We start from the raw sequence: 24,143 nt of genomic DNA, 5'->3' as shown, positions 1-24,143 counted from the left end.
AAACAGGTGGGGCCCCTCCAGTGTTTTCCTGGCACAGAGAGACAGGATATCCCAGGATTTCACCACCTCCCACTGCAAACTGGGCAGGATCCCAGGTCTGACTGGGGGGGACTGGGAAGGTCTGTGTGTGCCCATCGTGGAATCCCAGACTGGTTTGGGTGAGAAGGGACCTTAAAGCTCACCCAGTGCCACCCCCTGCCATGGGCAGGGACACCTCCCACTGTCCCAGGTTGCTCCAAGTTTATCCAACCCAGCCTTGAGCACTTCCAGGGATGGGACATCAGGAAACCTCTCCTTGCCAGGGACTTATCCACGACTGGATGAGCTGCACACCGAGGGAAAGATATTTCTTTGCAGCTGGTTTGGGGTTTGTGGGCAGCCAAACCTCCTTGGTGGAGTTACCACCACCCACCAAGAGATGTCAAGGGGTGGAAACCCTCCAATTTTTACCATTAATAGGTGGAAACCCTCTGTTTTTTACCATTAAGAGGTGGAAACCCTCCAGATTTTAAACACAGGCACAACTTCCCTCCTCTGACAGCACCAAACCATTAGAAGGTTCTGAGGGGTGTTTCTTCTTTTTGGGGATACCCTTGGGAGCAGGGTTTGTCCAGCTGGGCTCTGGTTTCTCCATCTGCCTCTTCTTAAATCCAGCTGAATTCCATGGCAGGGCTGAGATCTGAACAATAGGATGTTTTTGTGAGAACTGTGCATTGGGGGGAGAATTTCCCAGCCCCGATTTTGTTATGAAAATGGGTCCCAGGGGGCTGAAAAGTGTGGGATACCAAGGAGGGGGACGAGGTTTGGGCTGAAACCCACGTGGCACCAGTGATCTCCCAAGGAAAAACATCAGGGATACTTTTGACCACAGGCAGAGAGCCTTTGGAAGTGAGTGAATCACCGAGCCGTGTCTGGAGGTAGCCAAAAAGCTGTATATTGATTTTTTGATTATTATTTTATTTTTTTAAAGCTGTGAACTCGGGGTCTGGGCAGATTCCAACCTGCTGCCGGGGCTCGGTGTCGGGGTGCTGAGCTCTCCTGGCCACGCTGGTTGTCCAAGCAGCTCAAAGCAAAGAGCTCTGGGGAAGGGGTTTGCTCAGAAAAAGCTGTTAAATACCTTTAAATGACAGCAGCGCTTCAACATCCCATTAAAGTCGTGCCAGAAATAAATCTGAATTCCTGGCGCAGCTTCTGCAAACTTCTGCTCGGTTGGTGGGAAGGCTGAACTCCGCCTTTCTGTTTGCTTTGGGAGAGAAAAGATGGAAAAAAACCATCTCTGTGTCTCTGGAGTTGTTGTTTGTCTCCCTTTTTTTTTGTTTGTTTGGGCTGGGAATGATCCATGGCTGCTCTTGGGCCGTGGCTGAATGGTGCTGATTTCGGGGTGGGAAACCAACACCTTTGGTCCCTCCACGCTTGAACATCACTCTCAGGGCTTCTTTATTATTATTATTACTATTATTATTATTATTATTATTATTATTATTATTATTATTATTAATTTTGCTGGGGCTGTGAGTGATTTGGGGCTTGGATTAGCCTTCGGTGTTTCCACCTTCCCCTTGGGTTTTGCTGCTCCGTCCAGGAAGAAGGTGGGATCATCACAGAGTCATGGAATGGTTTGGGTGGGAAGGGACCTTAAAGCTCATCCTTTTCCACCCCCTGCCATGGGCAGGGACACCTCCCACTAGCCCAGGTTGCTCCAGCCTGGCCTTGGACACTTCCAGGGATCCAGGGGCAGCCACAGCTTCTCTGGGCAACCTGGGCCAGGGCCTCCCCACCCTTCCCAGTATCCCATCTCTCCCTGCCCTCTGGCAGTGGGAAGCCATTCCCTGTGTCCTGTCCCTCCATGCCTTGTCCCCAGTCCCTCTCCAGCTCTCCTGGAGCCCCTTTAGGCCCTGGAAGGGGCTCTCAGCTCTCCCTGGAGCCTTCTCTTGTCCAGGTGAACCCCCCCAGCTCTCCCAGCCTGGCTCCAGAGCAGAGGGGCTCCAGCCCTGGCAGCATCTCCGGGGCCTCCTCTGGACTCTCTCCAGCAGCTCCACATCCTCCCTGTGCTGGGGCAGCCACAGCTTCTCTGGGCAACCTGTGCCAGGGCCTTCCCAGCCAGGAATTCCTTCCCAATATCCCATCTAACCCTGCCCTCAGGGTTGATGTGTGGGAGGGGCTGCCCAGCTCTATCCCAAATTCTCTGCTTCATTCCAGGGGTCTGGGGGGAGCAGGGATGCTGGAGCCTCCCTCCCACCCCCCCTGTGGGGCAGCACGGGAGGGGCTTTGCCGGTGGGGAGTGGGTTATTTTGGGCTTTTTTTTTATTTAATTTTTTTTTTTTATTTTCCTTCTTGCTCCTCTTTAGAAATTAAGGACTCGACAGCAGCTGTTCCTCTGCTTTTGGGTTTGCTTTGTGTCGGTTTTTGCAATGAATGCTTTGCAGATTTGGCTTATCAGGCTCGTCAGGCTGCTCCCAGCCCGCCACTCTCCTCCCCGGCCCTATTTACCCAGAGCCCTGGCTGACGCAGGGCCCTTTCCTGTGTTTGTCACCACCCACCCCAAGGTCCTCCGGTGATAACTTTTCACTTAAGATTAAGGATTTGGGTCTTTTCAAGAGAGTCTTTAACCTGCAGCCCTCTGAAATGTGTCACTGCATAGAAAAAAAGAAAACAAATTTAAACCTCTAAACGCGCTGCTTAAGGTCGACACAGAAGTGGCTTTTCTGCTTTGTAATTACGCCCGTAATCGACCTAAAGGTGAAAAGGTGCTGCTTGGGGGCCCGATCCCACCAGAAAGGCTTGAAATAGGGACTCAGATGGTACAAAATCCCGAGGACTGGCTGGTTTTAGCTGGCTTTAATGATCTCGATTCTGCTGATTCCACTGGAGTCGTGTAGCTCTGCTGCTGCTGCGAAGCATCTGCCCCCAAACTTCCAGCTGCCGGTGGATGGCTCAGACACTTGTGCTTCAAAACAGCGTTTGCATCTGAATAACCCAGAAGGGACTCGAACCCCTTTCAGGCTGTGCAGGGAGGTCTTAAAGCAGGAGGGGTTTTTTTTTTTTAAATCTGTCTAAATTAGTCCCCGGGTTTACAAGAAGCCCTTGAACCCCGTTTGTGCGTTTGTCAGCCCTCCGACGTGTCCTTAAAATGATAATGAAAGCGATTTTGGTTTTGATGGAAAGGTGGTAGGGCTGGAGGAAACACGCTGTCGTGACTTTTAAAGGTGGGGGGGGAGATCATATTTTGAAGTCCAAGAAGAAAGAAATGCAAGGGAAGACAGACAGGTACTTCTCTGCCCTGTAACAGCGATGAAGCATTAATTCATCCCCCTGGAATTTCTTGTTTGTGTGCTCCCATAATTTCATTTCTTTGGTGTCTGTATGAAGCTCGAGATAGTTGAATGCCAGGAGCCAAATACTCCTCGACTAATATCTTTTTATTAGATTTCGTGTGTGTGTGTGTGTGTGTGCCCACGTGTGAGAGAGAGAGATCACCCTTCATAACCCACTCGGTGCCCTGGGAGGCTGAGCCACGCTCCGAAGGAATCTTCCCAGCAGCACATTCCCAACTCTGACCCCCGCTGCGGGGAGTTTTAGGACTTGTATGAAGCTTTTGGTGGGGTTTACAGGTGTCTTGTGGGGTGTTGGTGTTTGTGCTGGAAGCCTTCACGTTGCCACGGCTCTGCCTGGTAGTCCAGGGGTTGTTACAGCTTGTAGGGAGCAAAGGGTTTCCCCTTCCCCCCCCCAAAAAAAGTCATAGGGCTGGTGGAGCTGGGAGGTGGCACAGGGATGTTTCTAAAAGGGAGCTGCCTCGGCCACGTGCTGCCAGGTCTGAAGGGCAGCCTGGATGTGGTAAAACCCAGTTTCTACCCCGTGCTAAAGGCAGTTTGGATTTCAGCAACGCCCACCCTGTGCCCCGGGCACCGTGCGGAGGGGAGGATGCCAAAGACTCACCTGAATCTGCGGCGGGGGTGTGCTCAGGGGGGATTCTGGATGGGTCACAGCTGATCAGGGTCACCTGATTCTGCAGGTCACACCTGTGGGCTCGACACCGGTATTTGGGGGGGGTGGGGTGTTGGATGCGCATTTTTTCGATGCCCACGTTTTTTGGGGGGCGTTTTTTTGGATGCCCACAGCAAACCCTTCGCCGGCCCAGCGGAGAGGGCAGAGCTCCGGCTCGGCCGGGACTTCCCGGGCCCTCCTGAGCCGCGTTCGGGGCGAGAAGAGCGAAGGCTCACTGCCACCTCTAGGCAAGCACCAGCATCGGCGCCCGCTCTAAACTAGAGCACAGACAGACAATCCTGGGATTTGTCCCAAATCGCCGCAGTCTCTGTGCCAGACCCCGCTATCAGCTGGTGTGTGTGTGTGTGTGTGTGTGTGCGGTTCCACAGGCTCCTAAAGCTTTAGTATAAATATGTTCAGCCGTTTCTTTAGTCCCCGGGCAATAATCCCTCGAACGCATTTCGAGTTGCATGGAAATAGCAGCCGAATAACTCCGGAGCTGCCGGGGATATTGTGTGTGTGATCCGTGCCGGGGCCGCGGCTTCCTAAGGATCTTAGAGAGCCGAGCATCCTGAGCGGCACATTCCCGGCGGCGGGCGGGGAGCTCCGGCAGCGCAGCCGGCTCGCATTCCCGGCTCCAGCTCCCTGCCACGCACCCGCTGGAGCCCCCGGCGCCGCTGGCTCCCCAGAGAGAGGTGGGTGAGGGAGAAGGGCAGCAGGAGAGGGGAAAAGAGCCAGGATTTGAGAGGGGGGGTGGGGGTGGGAAGGAAACTTGGGTGAGCATTAACTGCTGCGTTTATATTTGGCTTCTCTAACCGCTGGCAGCATATGGCCAGAGGCAAGAGGCGCTGAGCTGCTTTCAGAGGAGAGGGGGAACCGGGGAGCAGCTGCGTGAGGGGCAGGGAAGAGGCTGTTCTTCCTCTGCCGAGCAGTTTTGGGGGATAACTTGCTCGGTAGCGCTGCTTGCATTTGCTCCCAGCTGTGGGAAGGGGGGAAGCAACTTCCATGGACAGGGCTGGGCAGGAGGGGGTTTCTCCGGGGCTCTTGCTACCCGAGGAGGACGAGGCAGGATGACAGGAATATGTTCCCTGTGGGGACATCCTGTCCCCAAACAATTTTTGCTGGAGGAAGGGAGGTGCAAACCTTTGCTGTCACCCCAAGAGCTGTGTGGGAACGGGCTCGCTGGGGGCGGATGTGCTGGAGAGGGTCTCGCTCCACCTTCTCCGTTCACAGACGGTTGTTTGTGCACCTCCAAGCCTTCCTCTCCGGGCTGACTCATGGCTTCCAGCTGGAGGGAAAGGCTACCTGGGGCTCCTCCCTGGCGCGGGGGGAGCACAGGACAAGCACAGGCCGGCGGGTCCCTTCCAGTTCTGACACTTCGCTCCCGGCTCGCCCGGATTTACGGGCGGCAGCAAAGCTGCAGATGATCCGAAAATGAGCGTGTTCCCACTCGGTTCTCTGCGGGTGAAGGAGGTGCTGCCGTGCCCTGGGAGGACGTGGCACAGGGATGAGCAGTTCCCAAACTCCGGGCCGGTGCAGAGGGCGGGGGTCCTGCCGAGGGTGCTGCTGCAGGGTGGTGGGGGGTGGGTGGGTGAGCTGCACTTCCAAACCCGTGTCCCGGAGGGGCACAGGGAGCCCTGCTCACCCTCGTCCCAGCACTCAGGGCTTTGCTTCCCCAGCAAGGCTTTGCCTCCAGTGGATGCGCCTCCCTGGCAGGAGGGCAGGGGAGCAGCGAGGTGCTGCTGGCCAGAACCCCTGTCGTGTGTCAGGGTGGCTTTGGCAGGGCAGAGTCCCCTCGAACACCACACGGGTGCCATCACACCCCTCGGCCCTGTGAGCTGGACCTGCAGCCACGCTGCACCCACCCCCATCCACCTGCACCCCATCCGAGGGGGACCAGCCTCCCTGATAATCACCAGCCCACACAGCCCTGCAGCTCTAAGGCCGTGCTCAGAGCTCTGAGCACTGAAGGGAGAAGGGTTTGGACTTTTCTCAGCCGCACTGAGTGTTCTCAGCCTGCGACGGGGTCACAAAGCCCTTCCTCACCAGCGTGTGCCCACTCATCCCTCCACGGGGCAGGATTCCCTGACCAGTGGATCAGAGCAGATGTCGTTGGCTAGCTCGCTATTAGATTAGTCCTCCTGCATCTAAATAGTCATAATCATGTTTTCATTAGCCCCAGACGGTGCACACAGCTCTGGTGATTAGTGTGAGGAGCGGGGAGAACGGGGGAAGCAGCCCCAGCTCTGCTGCTGCGTTTGCCTGTCCCCTGCCCTCCTCCACCTCTGCGCAGCTCCCGGGGTGCCTGGAGGAGCAGGGCTGCTCGGTTTTCCCTTCCCTGTGGGAAGTTTCGTGATTGAATGGCCTGCTGTGCTGTGTGCTGTTTGCCTGCCTTCGCCCAGGCAGTGGGGCAGGCTGTGGGGCTGCCCGGGGTGGGTGGCACCGGAGCTGCCGGGCATCCACGGGCTGTGGATCTTCACCAGGCTTGAAGCCACCTCTCTGTGCCCTGGTGGGAGCTGCCTCCTGAGCTCGGGAAGAGGCTGAGAGCAGGTGAACCTCACACTCCTGCCCGAGAGCCCACTTGGTTTATATAATATTATATATCTATAATTGTGTGTTTGTTGTTGCCATGGGAATGAGCGCAGTTCCAAAGCCTGGAGACTGATGTCAAGCCTGGGTCTGCACTGGGCCTTGCTGGGGGCAGGTAAAGAGTCAGGAGGGGAAATGGGGTGAGGAGACCCTTTGTTCTGTCCCCTGCGTGCAGCCCAGGTTCAGCTCCAGCAGCGGAGGTACAGGGCTGTCCCAGCACTGCCTGGATCCGGGCTGGGGGCACTGGGATATCCAGGAGGGGCTGGTGTTGTGAGCCCCGGGCACTGAGCGGGCAGAGGGGGCTGCCAAGGAAAGAGGGGGCTTTTCTGCAGCATAACCTGGCTGGGAGCAGGACTGGGGGGGCTGCAGCACGGCTGGGCAGGGAGCTGGGGACTGCTGAGCCCCCCGGGTCAGGCAGAGCCCCCCACTCCCCCGGGGCGGACTGAGCTGAGCCCGCGGGCAGTGGAGCGGAGCTTCCCGGCAACAAGTGGGGGCCGGGGGGTGTCTCTCAGCTCTTTAATTGGTGGGGGAGTTGGGGAGGGGGGTGGGCGACGCTCCCCGGCAAGGGGAGGGAGGGGGAAGAAAAGCCACGCTGGAAATGAGGTTATATAAAAGATATATGATTTGGAGAGCAGAGTGTCTCCTAATGAGGGCTGCACCGGCTCGCTCCACACCCATAAAAACCCTGGTTGGACGTCAAAGCGGATTCGTTTCGGTGATGCTGGGATAAAGGGGCGCAGCGAGGACTGGCTCCCCCCCTGCCAGCCCAGCCGAGCCCAGCGCCGCGCCGGGAGGGATGCGGGGCCGGGCACGGGCGCGGGGCCGGGCACGGCTCCTCTCCGCCGCACGGTAGGTGCCCCCCCAGCCCCGCTCCGGGCGCCGCTTCTCCGGGAAACTTTGCGGCGGGGCAGCGGGTGCGGGACCGGCCGCGGAGCCCCGCGGGACCGTGCGCCCCGTCGGAAGCGCTGCCGCCGCCTCGGGGCACCGGGGCTGCGCCGAGCTCTTGGCCGGGGAAAAGGAGGGACGGCAGCGGGACCCCCGCCCCGCCGGTGCGGACAGGAGGGCTCCGCGGGGCGGGGGACACGCGTGGGGTCTGCCCGGGGAAAGCCGCTTTGCCGGTCCGGAGAGCCGGGTCGTGGGTGGGCGCGCCGAGACGCGGCTCCCACCGCACCCCCTCGGGCCGTGCTGTGCCCCCTCCCTCGCCCCTCCGCGCCCCGGGGGTCCCCCGAGAACTTCGCCCACCGCCCCCGTGCCCGGCTCCCCCCGCGCTGCGGGAATCGGTGTCTCCCTCCCCCGCAACTCCGCGCACCAAGTTTGGATGGGGCGAGGGGGCTCCTGGCGCGGGGGATCCGGGGAAGGTTTTTTCCCGGGAAGGGCAGGCAGGGGCAGGTGCAGGGAGTGCGGGGGTGGGCAGCGGGAGCGGCGGGCAGCGAGCCCGGGACAGCCGGCACTTTGCCCGGCGAGGGAAGGGAAGGAAGGGAAAGGGGCCGGAGCGGGCGGGTGCCGGATGCGATGGGTCCGGAGCGGGCAGGGGCCGCGATCGGCAGCTTTCCGGGGGTCGGGGGGGCTTAATATGGGAAGTTTTTAGGGAGGGCAAAGGGGCGGTTTTCCGGGCGGGGGTGGGGGCGGAATGTCAGTCTTCTGGGGTGGGGGGCAGTTTTCCCTGGAGATGCAGTTCCCGGGGGGCGGGGGCAGTGTTCCTGGTGGAGGGGCAGTGTCCCGGGGGGATCAGTGCCCGGGGCGGGGGGGAGCAGTGCTCGGGGGGAAGGTGAGGGGTGAGCTGGTCCCCCCGCCCGCAGCGGGCTGTGCCAGAGCTGTCCCGGGTGCTGAACTCCGCGGGCACCGCCGCCTGCCCGCAGCGCCCCGACACTCCGGACACGGCCGGGACGGGCTTGGCACGCAGGAGATGCCACCAACTCCGGTGCTGGGGTGGTGGGGGTGACCCACACCACGTCCTGCCCTTGCCGTTTCCCCTGTCCCTCGGGGTCGGGATGTCCCAGGTGTCCCCAGGGTGTCCCCACTCTCCCCGGCGCACTGGGGTGGGAGCAAGACCCCCACCCAGCCCGGGGTGGGTGGGGAAGAGACTCCCCGATGCGGCTCCAGCCCTGGAGCGAAGGGCCGGGATGTCCCGCTGATGGCGGGCTCCTCTCCTTTGGGAAGAGCCGGGGCTCAGTGTGGATTTTGCCCCTTCCCTCTCCCCCCCTGCACGCCAAGGACCTCGATGGTCCCTGTGGATGAGCCTGAAATGCGGGAGGGAGTTGTCGTCGCCGGGATCAAAGGAGATGAACCCCGCGTGCCCTCCCTGCTGCCTCGCTCTCGGCTGGGAGACAGTAGGAAGCTTTTGGGTTTTCCTGGCAAAGCAGAGCAAAAAGGCGCCTCTGCACAACATCTGGAGCATCTGGAGCTGGGGGGGGGGTGTGCGTTGCCCCGTGCAGGCTCCGTTCCCTGCCCCCCGAGCCCGCCGACTCCACAGCCCAGGTGCAGACATTTTCTTCCGACGCTTCCAAGTTGTGACTGTCAGGAGGAAATTCTGGCAGGCGACTTGGCAATTATCTGCCGAGCCCCCGAGGAGCTGATCCGCCTCTCACTGAGATGGAGGGGAAGTGTCTCCTTCCTTCCCGTGGGAGCAGGGGCTGTCTGGAGCGGGAGGTGTGGGATTGCAGGTGGTCGGGGGCTCCGCTGCCTTCAGCGCCAGCTCCTCTTCCTCCTCCACATCCCCCAGTGCCAACGGCTCAGGCAGGAGGCACAATGGGATCGACAGGGGTGATCACACAGAAGCTGCAGGGAGGCTTTTGGGGCAGGGGGGCTGTGCAGGACAACACTCTCCGGAGGATTTCTCCCTGCACATCTTGCTCGGCTGTGCCTTTTCTGCTCAAGATCGCGGGTGGGGAAGCCTTATTTTAAGGAATTTGGGTTTGCATCAGTGATTTCTTCCTCCCTCTATTTTCTCCTAGCTCGTGTTACCCAGAATATTTCCTTAAAGACACCACAAACTCGCAGAGCCTCCAATTTTAAAACGTGCATATGTTTGCAAACAAACTCCCGGTACGGAGGAGTCTCTTCCCACGCGGACGTGGGGTTTGAGGGGATGTTTCTCTGCTCACATACCTGCTCCGGGAGAAGCATTTCACATCCTCGTGAGTGAAGGAGAATGACAAGTCCCTGTGCCCTTTGAATTCTGTTTATTCCCTCTGTCAGTGCGACGACCGTGAGCGAGAGGCCATCTTAGGCAGAGGGGTTTGGGCTGAATCCTCACTTGGATTTAACGTTGTGTGGCTGCTCGTGGGGAGGGGTTGGTCCTCCCTCACCCTCAGGGCCATTTTGGCCCTGTCAGATTTTTTCTTTCTCCCCCCCTCTGCTTTGCTTGTGTATTTTGTCTTTTCCATTTCACTGGTGTGTCTGTACAAAGGCTTAGGAAACCTGCCAGATTCCCTAAATCAGTGCCTGAAAACAACTATATATAGCAACTGATAAGTCACATGAGCTCAGCTCGCATAGATTAGCATTTACCTTTCCCGAGTAACGAGGATATTGTTTGATACTTGTTGATACCATCAATTTTTCCCAAAGAAATACAACCCCCCCAACAAGGGACCGGTTTTGAGAGGAGGCTCCGAAACGGGAGCCAAAAATGCCTTCGTTCTACTCACGCTGTTCCGATTGTATCTGTGCGTTAAATCAAACCCATGGATGCAATCTGATCTCTCCTCCCGAGCCAAAAATAAATACATTGTGTCCCGAAGAGGCCTGGGAGCCACTGTCTGGCTGAAGCTGGATGAAAGCGTGTTTGATTCCACCCTCTCGTCGCAAACGAGCCGTGACGGGCTGTGTGCGATAAGGGACCCGGCGCAGCGCGGGTTCCCACCCGAGGTGGCAGCTGTGCTGATATGATGCCGAGGGAGCTCTCGGGATCTGGCTGCGGGCACCGGGAGCTCTGGGGAGCCCATATGTTATCAGGGTGTTGGCTGTTATGTGGAGCGTGGCGACCCGCGAGGTACAAAAGCAGAGGTAATTGTGCCAAGGCGGCGACGCTCCTCTCTTTTCGCATGACAATTCAGAAGTGCTTAACGAGATCTAGCAATGCCCTTCTAGGGCAGGCTTGTCTTAATCCCATTTTCCGGAGTTTTCAGGCTTATGTTTTCAGACACGCTGGAAACGTGAGGTTCTGCCTCGCTTTGGAAGTCAGGAAAGCTCAGGCTTTTCCGAGCGGGGATTATCCTTTGTCCCGAAAAAGCCATCAAAATGGAGTGTCGGTGGTGTGGGTGGGTCAAGGGCTGCAGAGCTGGCCCTGGGGTCACAGCCTGCCTCACCCCACCGTGCCAGGAGTGAGGAGCAAGGTCTTGGGAAGTCCAATCCCTCTCCTCTGGCACAGGGAAAAGCTGTTTTCAGGCTCAGGGCTGGGGCTGCTTCAGCCAAAGGCAGCATCACCAGCATGGGGCTGTCCCATGGGGAAGGGGAAAAACCCGGGAACTGATGGGCACCAGGGACAGCAGGGACTATTTCCACTCCTCTCCCTCACACACTGCTGGCTTTCTTGCCATGCTGCCCCATGCCCAGCACCACATTAGTGGTGCAGTGAGATGATGTGGCTGCTGCTGCTGCTTCCAAGGAACAGCCTCTCTCTCACCGACAGCACCTTTAGCAAAGACTAGGAGGCAGAAAATTCCACATCTCCCCACCTCAATCCTGCCTGAATTAGAGCGATGGCCCTCGTAGGACAAGGAATGGGTCCCAGGAGGCCCCCAGAGAACTTTGCCGCCGCTGTTGGTACTATGGCAACAAGTGCTAATGCAAAACCCTGAGAGAAGCAGGGACAGCAACTCAGGGGAACAAATTATCCTCGATTTCTGCCTCGCACAGTCCCTGAGGAGGGCGGTGCAAAGAGGGCGAGAGCTCCGCTTCGGGTCCACGTTCCAGAGCCAGCAGTGGGAGAGTGGGGGATGGCACCTGAAGAGAGATGGGGGGGATGCTCAGGGGACAGAGGGAATCCCAGAGCCAGGATTCCTCAGGGATCTGGCTGGGGGGTCGTGCCTCCAGACCGAGGAACCCAGGCTTGTGGCGGGAGGAGCCCGAGCTTTTCCAGAGGGTTTTAAATAGGGCCATGAGTCACTCTTTGGAGAGCCGGTGGCAATAAGATCTATCACTGTTCAGAGTCCTAAATGACTTGTTAGTGTAGGAAAATTTAACGCCGTGCTAGAAGGAATTTTGGGGTGTCAGCAGCAAAGGAGGGCACGAGAACATGGGTTGCTGAAATGAAGCAGGAGTTTATTCCTGGACTGACTGAGCCAAGAGCTCTGTCGCTGACTTTATTGATGCTGGCTGGCGGCTCTGGAGCTATTACAGCTCCAGCCAACCTGCTGCGATCCTTAAATTCTCCTTTTCCTTTTTTTTTCTTCCCAAATGGAGCCCCGATTCCCCTCTCGTGCTGCGATTGGATTGCGAGACCATCCATCAAGTGGCATTTTCTCATTTGTTTCCTACCTACCTATTTTGTCTTTTTAGGACAAAGTGGCTGCGCGTTAACACGGGGCCAATTTGTCAAACCGGAGTCGCTGGGTGTGTGATTCCAATCCCCTCGGCAAACGGATGGTGGGGAAATTTATGTTTTACAGATGGACCGAGCCCTAATAAGAACATCAGTTGTAGGTGGGGGGGGGAGCAGCAGAACTGATGGTTTTATCTGAGCCGCGGCACCGCGGGCGCCGAGAAAATATCGCACGGGAAGAGTCAAAGAGAAATGGCAGGCGTGGTGCTGAAATATGCTCAGCCTTGGACTCCAAATTACAAGAAAACCCTGTTTCTGTCAGCTCTTAAAAAGAAGAAAGAACAAAAAAAAAAAAAAAAAAAAAAAAAAAAAAAAAAAAAAAAAAAAAAAAAAAAAAAAAGAAGGAAGGGAATTTTGTCAACACAGTTGTCTTGGCAACATTAAAATGTATTGCTGCGGTCGGCTCGGAGAGGGGCGGTTCGTGTCAGAGGGGGTGAAGGGGAGAGGGATGAGGGGCTTCATTAAATGGAAATAAAGTTTTAGTAGGGTTCTGCTCCCTCTAATACTCCGTGATTAGGAGTGTGGAAGACGCTGGTCTGACTGGGATGGGATAGGATGGAGTATTTCAGCTGGGAGGGGTCCACAATGATCAGTTCAACCGCCTGGAAGACGTGCCAGTGGCTGCTCGTGCTGGCAGGACCAGGCTTTCCCAGGCTGTTTAATTCCCTGGGGAGGGGATGAACACCAAACTGAGTGCCAGGAGTTGGATAAATGTGCGGGTCACAGGGCTTTGGGGCAGCTGCATCCCAACAATATGGTTGTGAGCAATCAGATGTTGGTTTGCTTTCCAGAAAACAACCCCCTGAGTAGAGGCAAATGGACCCTCCTGGGGACTGGGCATGGATTTATTGATATCAGAAAGCAAATATTTATTTTATTAACTGCTCTTTTGCCAGGAATAGGCATGTTTTGAGTGCAGACGGCCCTGCTGACATGGAGCAGGTGAGTGGATCTCCAGGGCTGAGTCCTTGGCACTCCATCCCTTTGGCACCATCCTTCCCAAGCCCGCCGGTGTCCGTGGCTGCGGGGAGGGGTCCGGCAGCTCTGCACCGTCGCTGGGCACTGGCATAAGGGTGTCATACAGATGGCAAAACGCCACATTTCATCCACTTGTGTGTGTAAATCAGGTTTATAGGGGGCAAAGAAGGCGTCGTGGCCCCGGTGAAACAGTGACGTCCCAGCCAGGCGCGCTGGGGATGGGAAGGGAGAAGCAGAGCGGGCGTTTGGCTGGGAAGGGAAAAGGTCTCGCTCCTTCCTGGGTGGATTTTGGCAAGGCTGGTGGGAGGTGGATAATTAGAGATGGCTGAAGGAACATTGCCTATATATTCCCAAGATTAAAACGCCGTGTACACAGACACGCCGCGCCGTCGGCCGGAGCCGAGCGGGAATCGAGCGCGGAACTGCTGGCACGAGCGAGCTGCCTGCCAGTGAATCACTTTAATGCTCCATTTTCAGAGGCACAAACACGCAGGTTTACAGTAACTGTGCATATGTTGCATCCCAGTGCTCCTCATCGCATCCACTGACGCTCCGTGGGTCGTAAAAATTAAACGGGCATAAATCCATCAGCGCCGGGGCTCTTCCCCGAGCGCCATAAATCCCACGAAAACTAATTAAGTAGGACAATGGTGCCCATTTAAAGCTGGCACGCAGGACCACGAGCTATTATCGTGGCGAAGGCAAGGCTCAAAATCCACTTGTGAGGCCAAGGGCAGCCCAAGTGCCCATGCCGGAGGGCTGGAGTTGGGCACGTCCCAGCTCTCCCCAGCCCGCGGCTGCTGCCTGGCAGAGTTAAGAGATTGTGTTAAGCTCCTAAAGATTGAGTTCTCCTCCGCTCTGCTTCTGAAATCAAATCATCCAATTAACATATGTGCTGGAGTTTGGTGCTCGAAATGTTATCTGGCAACTTGAGAAGCTTTTTGTTGTTGCTTTTTTTTTTTTTTCTTTTTTTGGGGGTGGGAGTTGTTTGTGGAGCGAATGCTTTCGTCGCTGTCGAAGGGGAGCCTGTTTGCTGCTCTTCCTTAGGCTCATTAAAGCCTCCAAAGGGAGGGATGTTACCGGGGATTGGTGTCGGGATCCGAGTTAACACTTGTCTGGGGTGCTACAAGTTTGCACGTCTGCAGGGTCTGTTGTGGTTTGAGCTGGGTTTATGTGTTGGAAAGGGAAGGGAGACTGAGGCAGGGAGTGGGCTGGCACCGTCTGTGGGTGTTTATTCCAGCAGGGAGCTGAGCCCGGCTTTGCTCACAGCACTGGCCACTCCTGGCTCCCTTTCGGGGGTGAAAGAAGAGTTTCCACCCCAGTGAAACCCTGTTCTCACTGGTTTTAAGGAGTTTGACATGACACACCACCGGTAGCTTTAAATGTACAACCTGGCAAATGTCCTGCAGCTCTTGGGTTCATAAGTCACACTCCCAGGGGTGCTGGGAGGGAGAGCTGAGCTCTCAGAGCCGAGCCCAGCTGCCGTCTCCCCGTCGCTTCACGGGGGCTGAATCAGTCAGGTTCCATCTGAAATGTGGGATCAGACCTCCTGGAACACCCCAGGAGCTGGGCAGGGGGGAGCCCTGGACCTCACTGGGTGTTTGGGGGAGCCTTTTGAGCTCTCCCAGGTGTCTCCTGCTGCCCTGCCCTGCTCCATCTCCGCTCTGAGTTTGTGCAAGACTTCAGAGCTGAGGAACCACCAGACTCCATGATCTTAAAGTTATTATCCAACCTAAATGATGCCATAATTCTATGAAAATGCTTGCCCAGCTCTTCCCAAAGGAGCAGAAGGCTCAGGGGCTTAGAGACAGGTTGCCCTCACTCTCCTGGCCTGCCCCTCTGCTTTCTGCCTCTTTTCTGACCCCCCTGACTCTGAGGAACTGCGGAGAAAAAGGAAAGGAAGGGCTTGAGAAAGAGGAAAAACTCATGAGCAGGCACATAATGTCATTCCCTGTTTTCCAGCCAGTCCCCAGTGGGATCCCACAATCACGGGTGGGAGAGTGAAAGGTCTGGGAGCAAGACACCCTCTGTCTGTAGGGGACACACTCACCCTCATCTGGGAGAAAGCCCTGGCTGGGTGTTGGGGTATCACCCAGAATCTCCTTTTGTCTCCTTGTCCCTCTTGCAAGGAATGCCGAGGTGTCTGTGGGTTTCAGGAATGGGGAATGCTGTGCACCCAGAAATGATGTTGTCCCCCGGGATCTTGCAGGCTGGAACTGAATGCACACAACAAATGATGAGCCTTTCGGTGGAAATAACTGGAAATCAGCCTGGTGGGAGAAGAGTGAGGGGATAAACACTTTGGGGTTTGTCGGCCCTGCCCAGTGAGCTCGGCGTGGCCGTGCTGCCCTGCAGGCACCGCGGGAAGGTCGAGCGGGGCTGAAGGGTCTCCTCCAGCTGTTGAACATCTGCCTGTGTGAGCTGCTGGGGATGCCCAGCAGTGACAGGGACTCGTGCCAGGCAGTCCCCGAGATGGCCTTGACCCCGCTGAGATGGGCAGGACACGAACACCGACTCCAGCGGCGGCGAGGAGCCCGCGAGCGCTGCTGCCCGTGACTAATCCCCAGCAAATAACAGGGCTGTCCCCTTGAAGGGAGCTGGCAGTGCCACACTCCCGTGGCACTTGTGCTGCTTTCAGAGCCACGCTCGTCCTGCAGCGTCAGCCAGGACGTTAGAAATGAGTCCTGTGTGACTCAGTGCCGTGCCTGGGCGTCAGGGTGACGGTCACTGCGCTTGTACGGGCACCAGTGGAGGGGCTGGGGATGCAGGGACCAGGAAAAGACAGACCCTGGCAGGGAGAAGGAAGCTGGTCCTGTGGTTCAGCACTGGCACCAAAATGCCTGAGAAAAAGAGGGAAGAGTTGGCCGGGGTCCTGCCGGTGAAAGTGGGCTCTGGATGGACGGGCTGGGAAGGAGGGAAAGGGACAGAACCTTCCCGGTAGAAGCAGATCTCTGCTTCCCTCCAACCTCCCCAAAACTGGGATCTTCCCTCCCAGGTGGCCTGAGGATCTGGAGCAGACACCCTGCTCTGCTGCCCCGAGCCCTGGGAGGTGGCACAGCCCATCACGGCCTCGTTGGTCCAGCTCCAGTGGCCTCTGGCCGGGGTCACTTGCAGGAAGTCACCCAGCAATTAGTGCTTATGTCCCCGGGGTTAATTAGCCCTTGAGGATGTGAATGCCCACTGGCCTACTCGGTGGCATTTAACCCTTTGCACGTTGCTGCTGCTCTGCAGGGCCGAGTCACAGCAGGGGAAGGGCCACAGGGGTTAAACCCATTGGCTTGGGTTGTACATATTTAATTGTTTCATTCTTAACTCGCTTGTAAAAAGTGCAGTCTGGGGTCAGCAGCCTTCATCACATGAGGATTAAAATGCCTGAGTTAATGCCAGGACTGGTGTCACTGGCTGCTCCTCAGATCCCTGTTTTTCCCATCTGGGTGCCGAGGGAGCTCCTGGCAGAGGGGACTTGGTGCTCCATGTCTGAAGGTGCAAACACTGCCCTCAGTATGGGGAGACAGGAGAGTGTTTTCCTCGTCGTGTCAGTGCCTCCAGCCTGCAGATCAAGTGCCCTCTGTTCTCTCCCCAAAACCCAGATTTAGAAGTGAAAAGAAGGCGCCTGCATTTCAGTTTGCTGCAAAATGTCAGGGCGCAGTCCTGGAGAGGAACGTTCTCCAGAGCATCTGAGGAAAGGGAGGGGAAGGCAGAGAGGGTCTGGGAGCAGAAGTTTCTGAACGCAAGCCTGGGCATGTAAGAACAAGGGTCCCATCAGGAGTCAATGAGACGTGGCTCCCCGAGCCAGCTGAGGGCTGTAGACAGTCATGCCCAGCTGCACGAGGCTCCCCTGAGAGCCGGGAAAACTCACTGCGTGTTCTCCTGGCGATGGTTCGCCATCAGCCAAAGCAGTTTGTGTGGGAACAGTTCAGAGCCGGATGGCAGGGCTGGGCACGGGGGAGTGCGAGCGTTGCCTCCTCATCCCCGTGCCAGGCTCGAAATACGCGGAGAGGAGGAGCTGAGGCGATGATCCCTGGAGCCAGGCTTAAAAGCAGTTGCCTTTGCAAGTTCCCAACTCGGGGGAAGGGGGCTGAGTGTCCTCTTCTCCTGCCTCGCTCTGCTCGTGGCTGCTGCTCCCGGAGCATCGAGACCGACTCGCTGTGACAGCACCTACGGAGCGGGTTTCCTCCTGGGCAGGGATGTACGTCCCCTGTCTGGTTCTCGACCATCAGGTTGTTGGATGCTCTGGAAAACACATGGAGACAGGATCCTCCGCCGGCAGAAATCGCCGCCGAGCTCCGAGCGGCTCTGCCCCTTCCCCAGACCTGCCGGGCGTTCTCTGGCAACCCCTGGGCGAAGCCCCTTGCCAGGGCTCCCCCGCTCCCCCCGCGCCTTCCCGGCCCCCGCCGAACAGATGGTGCCGATTTTCGCGGGGGGGGGGGGGGGGGGGGGGGGGGGGGGGGGGGGGGAAGGAGGAAACAAAGCCCGGAGCGATGGGAGGCTGCAGCCTGTCTCCCAAACGCAGCCCGGGGGGTGACATCTGTGGGGACGGGCTGATGCATGTGGGTGCCTGTGGCGTGCCGAGCCCCGTGCTGAGCAGGCACTTACGCCTGCCCTGTCTCACTTTTCTTTCTCCTTTGTTGGTTTTTTTTTTTTCCCCCTTCCTTTCCAGATAAAGAAGCTCGTGGACGGTCTGCGGGGATGCCGGTGAAGCGAGCGGGCTGCCTCCCCCTCTCTGCCCAGCGCAGGACCACAGGCTGACTGGAAGCTGGCATGTTGTCCCCTCCAGCCCCTGCTTGGCCACGCGATGCCCAGCCCTGCCTGCCCTGCCTGCCCTGCCTGTCCTGTCCCTAGCCTTGCTTCCCACCCGTGACACCCCCTGCCCTTCCCCGGGTGTTTCAGAGCGCGGTGACACCGAGCATGCCGCAGAAAGCCCCGCAGCCGAAGCCCTGAGGAGTTTCCCAGTTAAGAGCAGTTCCCTAAGAGCCAGAGTTGTCCCTTCCCCACCCCGGCGAGGACGAGCATCTCCGACGGCGGATCTCTCTGCGCTCAGCGGGTGTCGAGGTCCTGGTCTGCAGGCTCGAGGAGGGGCTGCCATGGAAGAGAATGTGTTCAGCGTGCAGCAGATACAGCCCAACGTCATCTCGGTGAGGCTCTTCAAGCGCAAGGTGGGCGGCCTCGGCTTCCTGGTGAAGGAGCGCGTCAGCAAACCGCCCGTCATCATCTCCGACCTGATCCGGGGAGGGGCTGCGGAGCAGAGCGGCCTCATCCAGGCTGGGGACATCATCTTGGCCGTCAATGGCAGGCCCCTGGTGGACATGAGCTATGAGACGGCGCTGGAGATCCTGAGAAGCATCGCCTCCGAGACCTACGTGGTCCTCATCCTGCGGGGCCCCGAGGGCTTCACCACTCACCTGGAGACCACCTTCGCGGGCGACGGGACGCCCAAAACCGTCCGTGTCACCAGACCCCTCTGCCCGGCTCCGAGGGCTGTTGACTTGTCCAACCCGAGCCCGCACGGCAAAGAGCAGCCGCAGCCCGAGCGCGCCATGGGCTCCCTGTGGAGCAGAGAGATCGGGAGGGAGGTGGAGCCGATGGTCCACGTTAACGGCGTCGTTACCGGCGGCAAAGGGCAGGACGCCGGGAAGGGCAAGGAGGGGGCTTGTGGCCACCCGTGCCTCAACGGCGGCGTGGAGGACAACGAGCTGCTCAAAGAGATCGAGCCCGTCCTGGATCTCCTGAAGAGCAGCAGTAAGGGCAGCGATGGAGATGCGCCCTCCAAGGTAGAGACAAGGGATATAGAAGTCCAGGTGGACTGGTAGGTCCCTAAATACGTTTTTTACATTTGGTGGAATGCGCTGGGTTTTGGCTACGCGAGGTTGAGGTGCCGGGGAGCACCTCTCCGGAGCTGGCTGCTGTCTGGCACAGCAGGGTGGAGGTGGAGAGGAAGGGCTGTAAGAAAAGGGGGGAGCGGTTGAAGAGGGGAAGATAAAAGTAATGAAAAACTGGGAGAAGACTGTGGAAGACAGGGAGAAAGGTTAAGCATGGGAAAGGGGGCAGAGCAGGAACAATGTCTCCCGGAAAGCTGAGCTGTGATGTGCTGGATCACGGGCTGGGCTGGGGTGTGTTTCTGTTCCATGTTCTTAATCTCACTCATCTAAATTCAAGCAAAGCCCTGTGTCTCAGTATCCCCACCTGCCAGACAAGATCCATGTGTTGCCTGTCCTTGCTGTCCTGCTTTAGAGCTCTCCGGGTGAAATCTGCTGTTGATTAACGGCGGGAGAGCGAGCGAGAAGGTCAGACCGGCAGGGCACGATGCTCCCCGGGAGAAACGAGGTTCAAAACCTTCTGTGCTTTTGGGAGAGGGGAGGGGAGCCCCAGCCCAGCTCTGTCTGAAGCCAAGGGGACCTCTGCCTTGGTGCTCTTGTCTTCTGGGAAGCAGGGAATTGTTTCCATCAAGAGCTCAGGAACGGCCAGCCCTTGTTGAAACGCAAGAGTGGAGCTGCCTGTTCATCCCCTCTGCTCTTTCTGGAGCAGGATGATAATTATTTCAGACCTGTTTGCAGGGGTAACAGGGGTGGGGACGCAGACAACGCTTGTCCCATGGCTTCTTGAGGACGGTGAAGTCCCATCTTGTGGGTGGAACAGCTTAATTTTTGACATATCCTCCTTGCAAGGGGCCATGTGCGTGGTGCTGCCCTCTGATCTCCCTCAGCATTTCTCTGAGCTGTAGCTCATCGCTCCAGAGCCGGAGCAGCTCCCTGTGGCCCTTCCTGCTTTACAAAGCTGTTGTTAGAAGCTATTTTATTTTTTTTTTGGTACCAGCTCTCTCTCTCTCCCTCTCCTCCTGGCCGTTTATTAGCAGTGCTGGGTTGCCTTTTGCTGTTACCTTTCCCCAAGTCCCCAAACACATTTTAGTGGTGTCAAGTGCTGCAGCCGGTTGTGGCTGCCCTCAGTTATTGACTGGCTGGAACAGCCTGCAGGGTTTGCTGGAGCTGGAGGTCTCGGTTCAGCCACGCAGGGATTTGTAATTTCAACTTCTCTTGCTGCACACGCTTCCTTAGGAAAGGGGGGAAAAAAAAAAGAAATTGCATTCCTTTTTCTTTATCAGAAACAAGAGGGGAAAGGCACAGCAGGGTCCCCACGTGGGCTCCCAGCCAAGGCTGAGCTCCCGATCGCTCCCATCCCAAACCCACGCCCACTCCCTGTGTTTTCCACCTCCCTTTTTGTGTTTTCAGTTGTTTTCATGCGGTTTCTGCTCTCTCCCAAATCGTGCCTGTTTGCCGTGGAGGCCACGGTAACTCAGAGCCCGTTTGGGTGGTCACACTGAGTCAGAGGGGAAAAAATCCCTGCTGAGCCCGGTGCCGGCGGCGGGCGGCAGACGCTGGGGGAGAGCGGTGGGACACGCTCAGGGACGCCCTTCCTGCCATCCCCTCCCCACCACATGAGCCCCCAGGCGTTGTACATTTGGGAATTGTTGGTTTTGGGGCTCTGCTGTGCAACAGGAGGTGATTTAACCTCCCTCTCTCTGAGCCCAGCAGGCTGGGCTGCCCGGCTGGACGGTGCATCCCTTAACCCAGTGCCAACCCATCCTGGGGGAACCTGCTGGAAGCAACCAAAGATCTGAGACACTGAAAGGGTCGTGCTTGTCTACAAAATGTGCAGGGGTGCTTAAAAGCCCCCTCTGGTTTAGCACAGGCTGCTGTGGAGGGGTTGGGGGTCGCAGCCCAGCGAAGCCCCCGGAGGACACAGTCCCAAACATTGGTCCAAGGTACAGCCTCACCCTTCAAACCACATCCTCTGCTGTCTCTTCTGCTCCAGCTGTGGGGGAGGGATGAAAAATGGTGTCTTTTCTTCGAGGAGTCTCTTCTATACAGAGATTAAACAGAAATGCTTTGAATTCACGTAATTGAAGGACCTCGAAGCAGCAAGTGGGTACTTCACCAAAACCTCACTCCTTCTTTTTATTTCAACACCCTTAAAAAAAAAAAAAATCATGTAATCTATATAGTCTGGGACTGAAAACCCACTTTTCAGTCAAAACCTCCTGCTTGATGAGAAGCTGCAGCCTCGTTCTTGCAGCAGGACTCGGTGCGAGCAAGGGCTCGAGCAGAGATGTGGGAAAGGAGATGCACTGCAGGGAAAACTTGTTGAGAGCTGCTCTGCAGGGCAAAGGGCCTTTCTCCCGTGATGTGCTGGAGATGATTCATCTCCTCTGCTTGGGCTCAGGCAGAGCCAGGGCATCGTGAAGGTCTGCTGCAGTCAAAGCTTTCTCGGTCCGTAGGAGAAGTGCAGAAGGGGCAGGGAGCGAGGGGGGTGGGTAACTGGGGAGGCTGCTGGACAGTGCCAAAGAAATGCCAAAAAAACCCCAGCAAGCCTCACCAGATTGATGGAGCTCTCGTGCTGCAGGCTGTGACTCCTCCAGGCTGGGGGGAGAAGCGAAGCTGGCGTTAGTCAGAGCAGGAACAGAGCTCTGCCCGGACACCAGGAGGGGGCAAAACCTCATTTAAGGTCGAGCTTGACACCCACAGCCTGGACCACTTGACCATCAATCCAGCTGGAGACGCTGGTCTTGGGATGACTCCAGTTCTGTCTCGTCCCTGCCCTGTGCTGGCCCTCCCAGCCTGCAGCACTTTGTCAGAGCTGCTCCGGCTCAGGGAGCCGTGACAGCCTTCTGAAGGCAGGAGGGAGCAACTCTGAGGTTGTTCACAAGGAGCCAAAAACTTCTCGCTCAAGGTGGGCTTTGCCAAAAGTGATTCAAACAACACCTGGTGCTTCGGGCTTCCAGCCCGTGTTTCTAGTGCTACTTCCAAGGAAAACTGGGAACAGTTGTGTCCAACACCTGAAGGGAGGTGGAGAGGCACTTTTTAAATGTAGTCACAGGAAAAGGGAGAATGGATTCAAACTGACAGAGGGCAGGGCTAGATTAGATATCGGGGGGAAATTCCCCCCTGTGAGGGTGGGGAGGCCCTGGCCCAGGTTGCCCAAAGAAGCTGTGGCTGCCCCTGGATCCCTGGAAGTGTCCAAGGCCAGGTTGGATGGGACTTGGAACAACCTGGGCTGGTGGAAGGTGTCCCTGCCCATGGCAGGGGGTGGGATGAGATGAGCTTTAAGGTCCATTCCAACGCAGGGCATTCTGTGATTGATGGATTCTGAGTTTGCTTGGGGGAAACCATCAGTTCATCTCCATCCCCTGCACTGCCCAGGGGAGTTATCCCTGGAATGACCTGGCTTTTCCTCCCTGCTGATTTCCCTGCCTGTCTGTGGGACGGGCTGTGACCAGGGCTGCGTGTCTGCTCCTTGGCTCCAGCCATCTGCACTGAAGTCAGTCACAAAACAGAGCATGGAAGTGGGGAGCAAGGTATGATGAGAGCTGGCATTTCTGCCATGAGGCTCACCGTGGGCTAGAGAGCAAAAATAGAGTTTGATTCACTCACTGCCAGCTAACCTAGGTCTGTTTTTCCCTCTGAGCTCTAGGGAGATTGTCATGTCCCATCTTCCCTCCTTCTTTCCCCCCTCGCCACCGAGTTGCCAATATTTATTTTCCTTCTCAGGTCTATTCCATAACACGAGCAGCATGATGGAAACATGGCAGTTTCGGTCCAAAAAGCAGCATCAGCAGCCCCGAGAGGGAGAAGTGTGCTGAGAGCAGGAGTTCAGTTTATGGAGGGTTTCAAGGTTTCAGGCTCCATCCTGCATTGGAACAAACCCCATAATTTCGCAGTTCTCGAAGAGAAAATTCTCTTCCTCCCACCTCCTTCGCCGCCGCCAAAACCTCTTTGTGTTGCTCAAAACATTGCATTTGCATTTCTGATGTCTTTGTGCTTGGACACGAAACTTTCAAACCCATGAAACGAAAAAGGTTTCCCTGAAACCCTCCTGTTTGTGGCACTCTGCAAATGCATGCAGGGAGTTTCGGAAGGGAACAACCCTCCCCTTCTCCCTTGGCCGATCCTCCTTCCTTGTCGCTCTGACTCCATCAGGCTGATGCATTTAGTGCCTGCAAACAGCCTATTCCACCCAAATAACCCCCCCTGGAGCTGCCTTGGACCGGTCATCAAACCACCCTTCATCCCTTCCCCCTCTGTGCTGCTTCTTGCACCCCATGGGATGGGCCAGCCGTTCCCTGTACGTGGTCCCAGCAGACAAACCCACAGCCCGTGGGGGATCCTGCAGCTCTCCCAGCAGACCTGAGCTGTGTTTGGCCTCCAGAGAAGCTGCTGAGGTTGGAATCCTCCTCCAGGTGTCCTTTGAGCACGGCTGGGAAGGGACAAGAGTGGCAGTTGCAGCTCGACGCTGGTTGAATTTTGAACAATGCTGGTGGGGCTTTGGGATGGCTTGGATCTGTTCCCAGGTCTTTATCTGTCAGTGCCTGCTCCGTGACATTTAACAGCCTCATATTTCATGGGTGTCTCTGAAGCCCCAGCTCATTAGTCCCTGATCCCGGCACTGGGCACAGCCCAGCCACGCTCTGACCTTCTGAGGCTGCAGAACCTTCTTCAGGCCGTGCCACGAGCTCACTGGGAGGCTCCTGCCCTCCTTTGGTGCTGTTCCAGATCCCCTTCCTCATTTAGGAAGTGGTTCCTTGCTTTGACCACTCTGCAGTTGCCCACTCTGGGCACATGGTCCCTGCTGCCTCTCCCGGGAGTGCATCCCACCTTTTGGAGTTATTCCTCCCGCTTCCGAATTCCCACCTCCTTCCCGAGCTCTTCTCCATCCTCTTTGCGCCCTACAAATCCCTTCTCCTGCCCTACAAATCCCTTCTCCTGCCCTACAAATCCCTTCTCCTGCCTCTCCCTCTGCTCTTGCACAGGCCTTGCTTTCTCCCTCCAGGTGAGGAGTCTGCAGCCAGCACGTTTTCCAAGAGCTGCCCCAGGAGAGGAAGCGAGGAAATATCAACTCCTGAGGATGCCATGCCCTCTGGAGTGTGGTTTTCCAGGGGGCAAAAGGAAGGTAAAAGGCAAAGCCATTTAGCCTGGAAGGTGGAGCACTGCAAGTGCAGCCCTGCAGCACCCCCGGGGATGGATCAGGAGAGGGGAAGAAGGGAAGAAGAAGGGAT

The 24,143-nt window shown here is 57.1% G+C and overlaps 1 protein-coding gene across 3 annotated transcripts in view; it reads left to right on the top strand.

The window, feature by feature from the left end:
• The first annotated feature begins 4,488 nt into the window (after nt 1–4,488).
• The window catches only part of NOS1 (nitric oxide synthase 1), a 58,005-nt gene continuing 38,350 nt past the window's right edge, over nt 4,489–24,143 (top strand). The window contains exons 1-2 of one of the 3 annotated variants that reach the window (XM_027747979.2): nt 4,489–4,679; nt 17,757–18,902. In XM_027747979.2, coding sequence (XP_027603780.2) covers nt 18,181–18,902 — 722 coding nt within the window. In that variant the 5' untranslated portion in view covers nt 4,489–4,679; nt 17,757–18,180. Of the gene's footprint in view, nt 4,680–7,203; nt 7,423–17,193; nt 17,286–17,756; nt 18,903–24,143 lie in introns of those variants that run through there. The other 2 variants (XM_027747978.2, XM_027747980.2) reach the window with 2 other exon arrangements.

Source organism: Pipra filicauda, unplaced genomic scaffold (assembly GCF_003945595.2).
Source record: "Pipra filicauda isolate LSUMZ 115617 unplaced genomic scaffold, ASM394559v2 scaffold656_size334665_pilon, whole genome shotgun sequence".
Classification (NCBI taxonomy): domain Eukaryota; kingdom Metazoa; phylum Chordata; class Aves; order Passeriformes; family Pipridae; genus Pipra; species Pipra filicauda.
The sequence above is the reverse complement of the archived record's forward strand: the minus strand, read 5'-3'. Positions and strand labels throughout refer to the sequence as shown.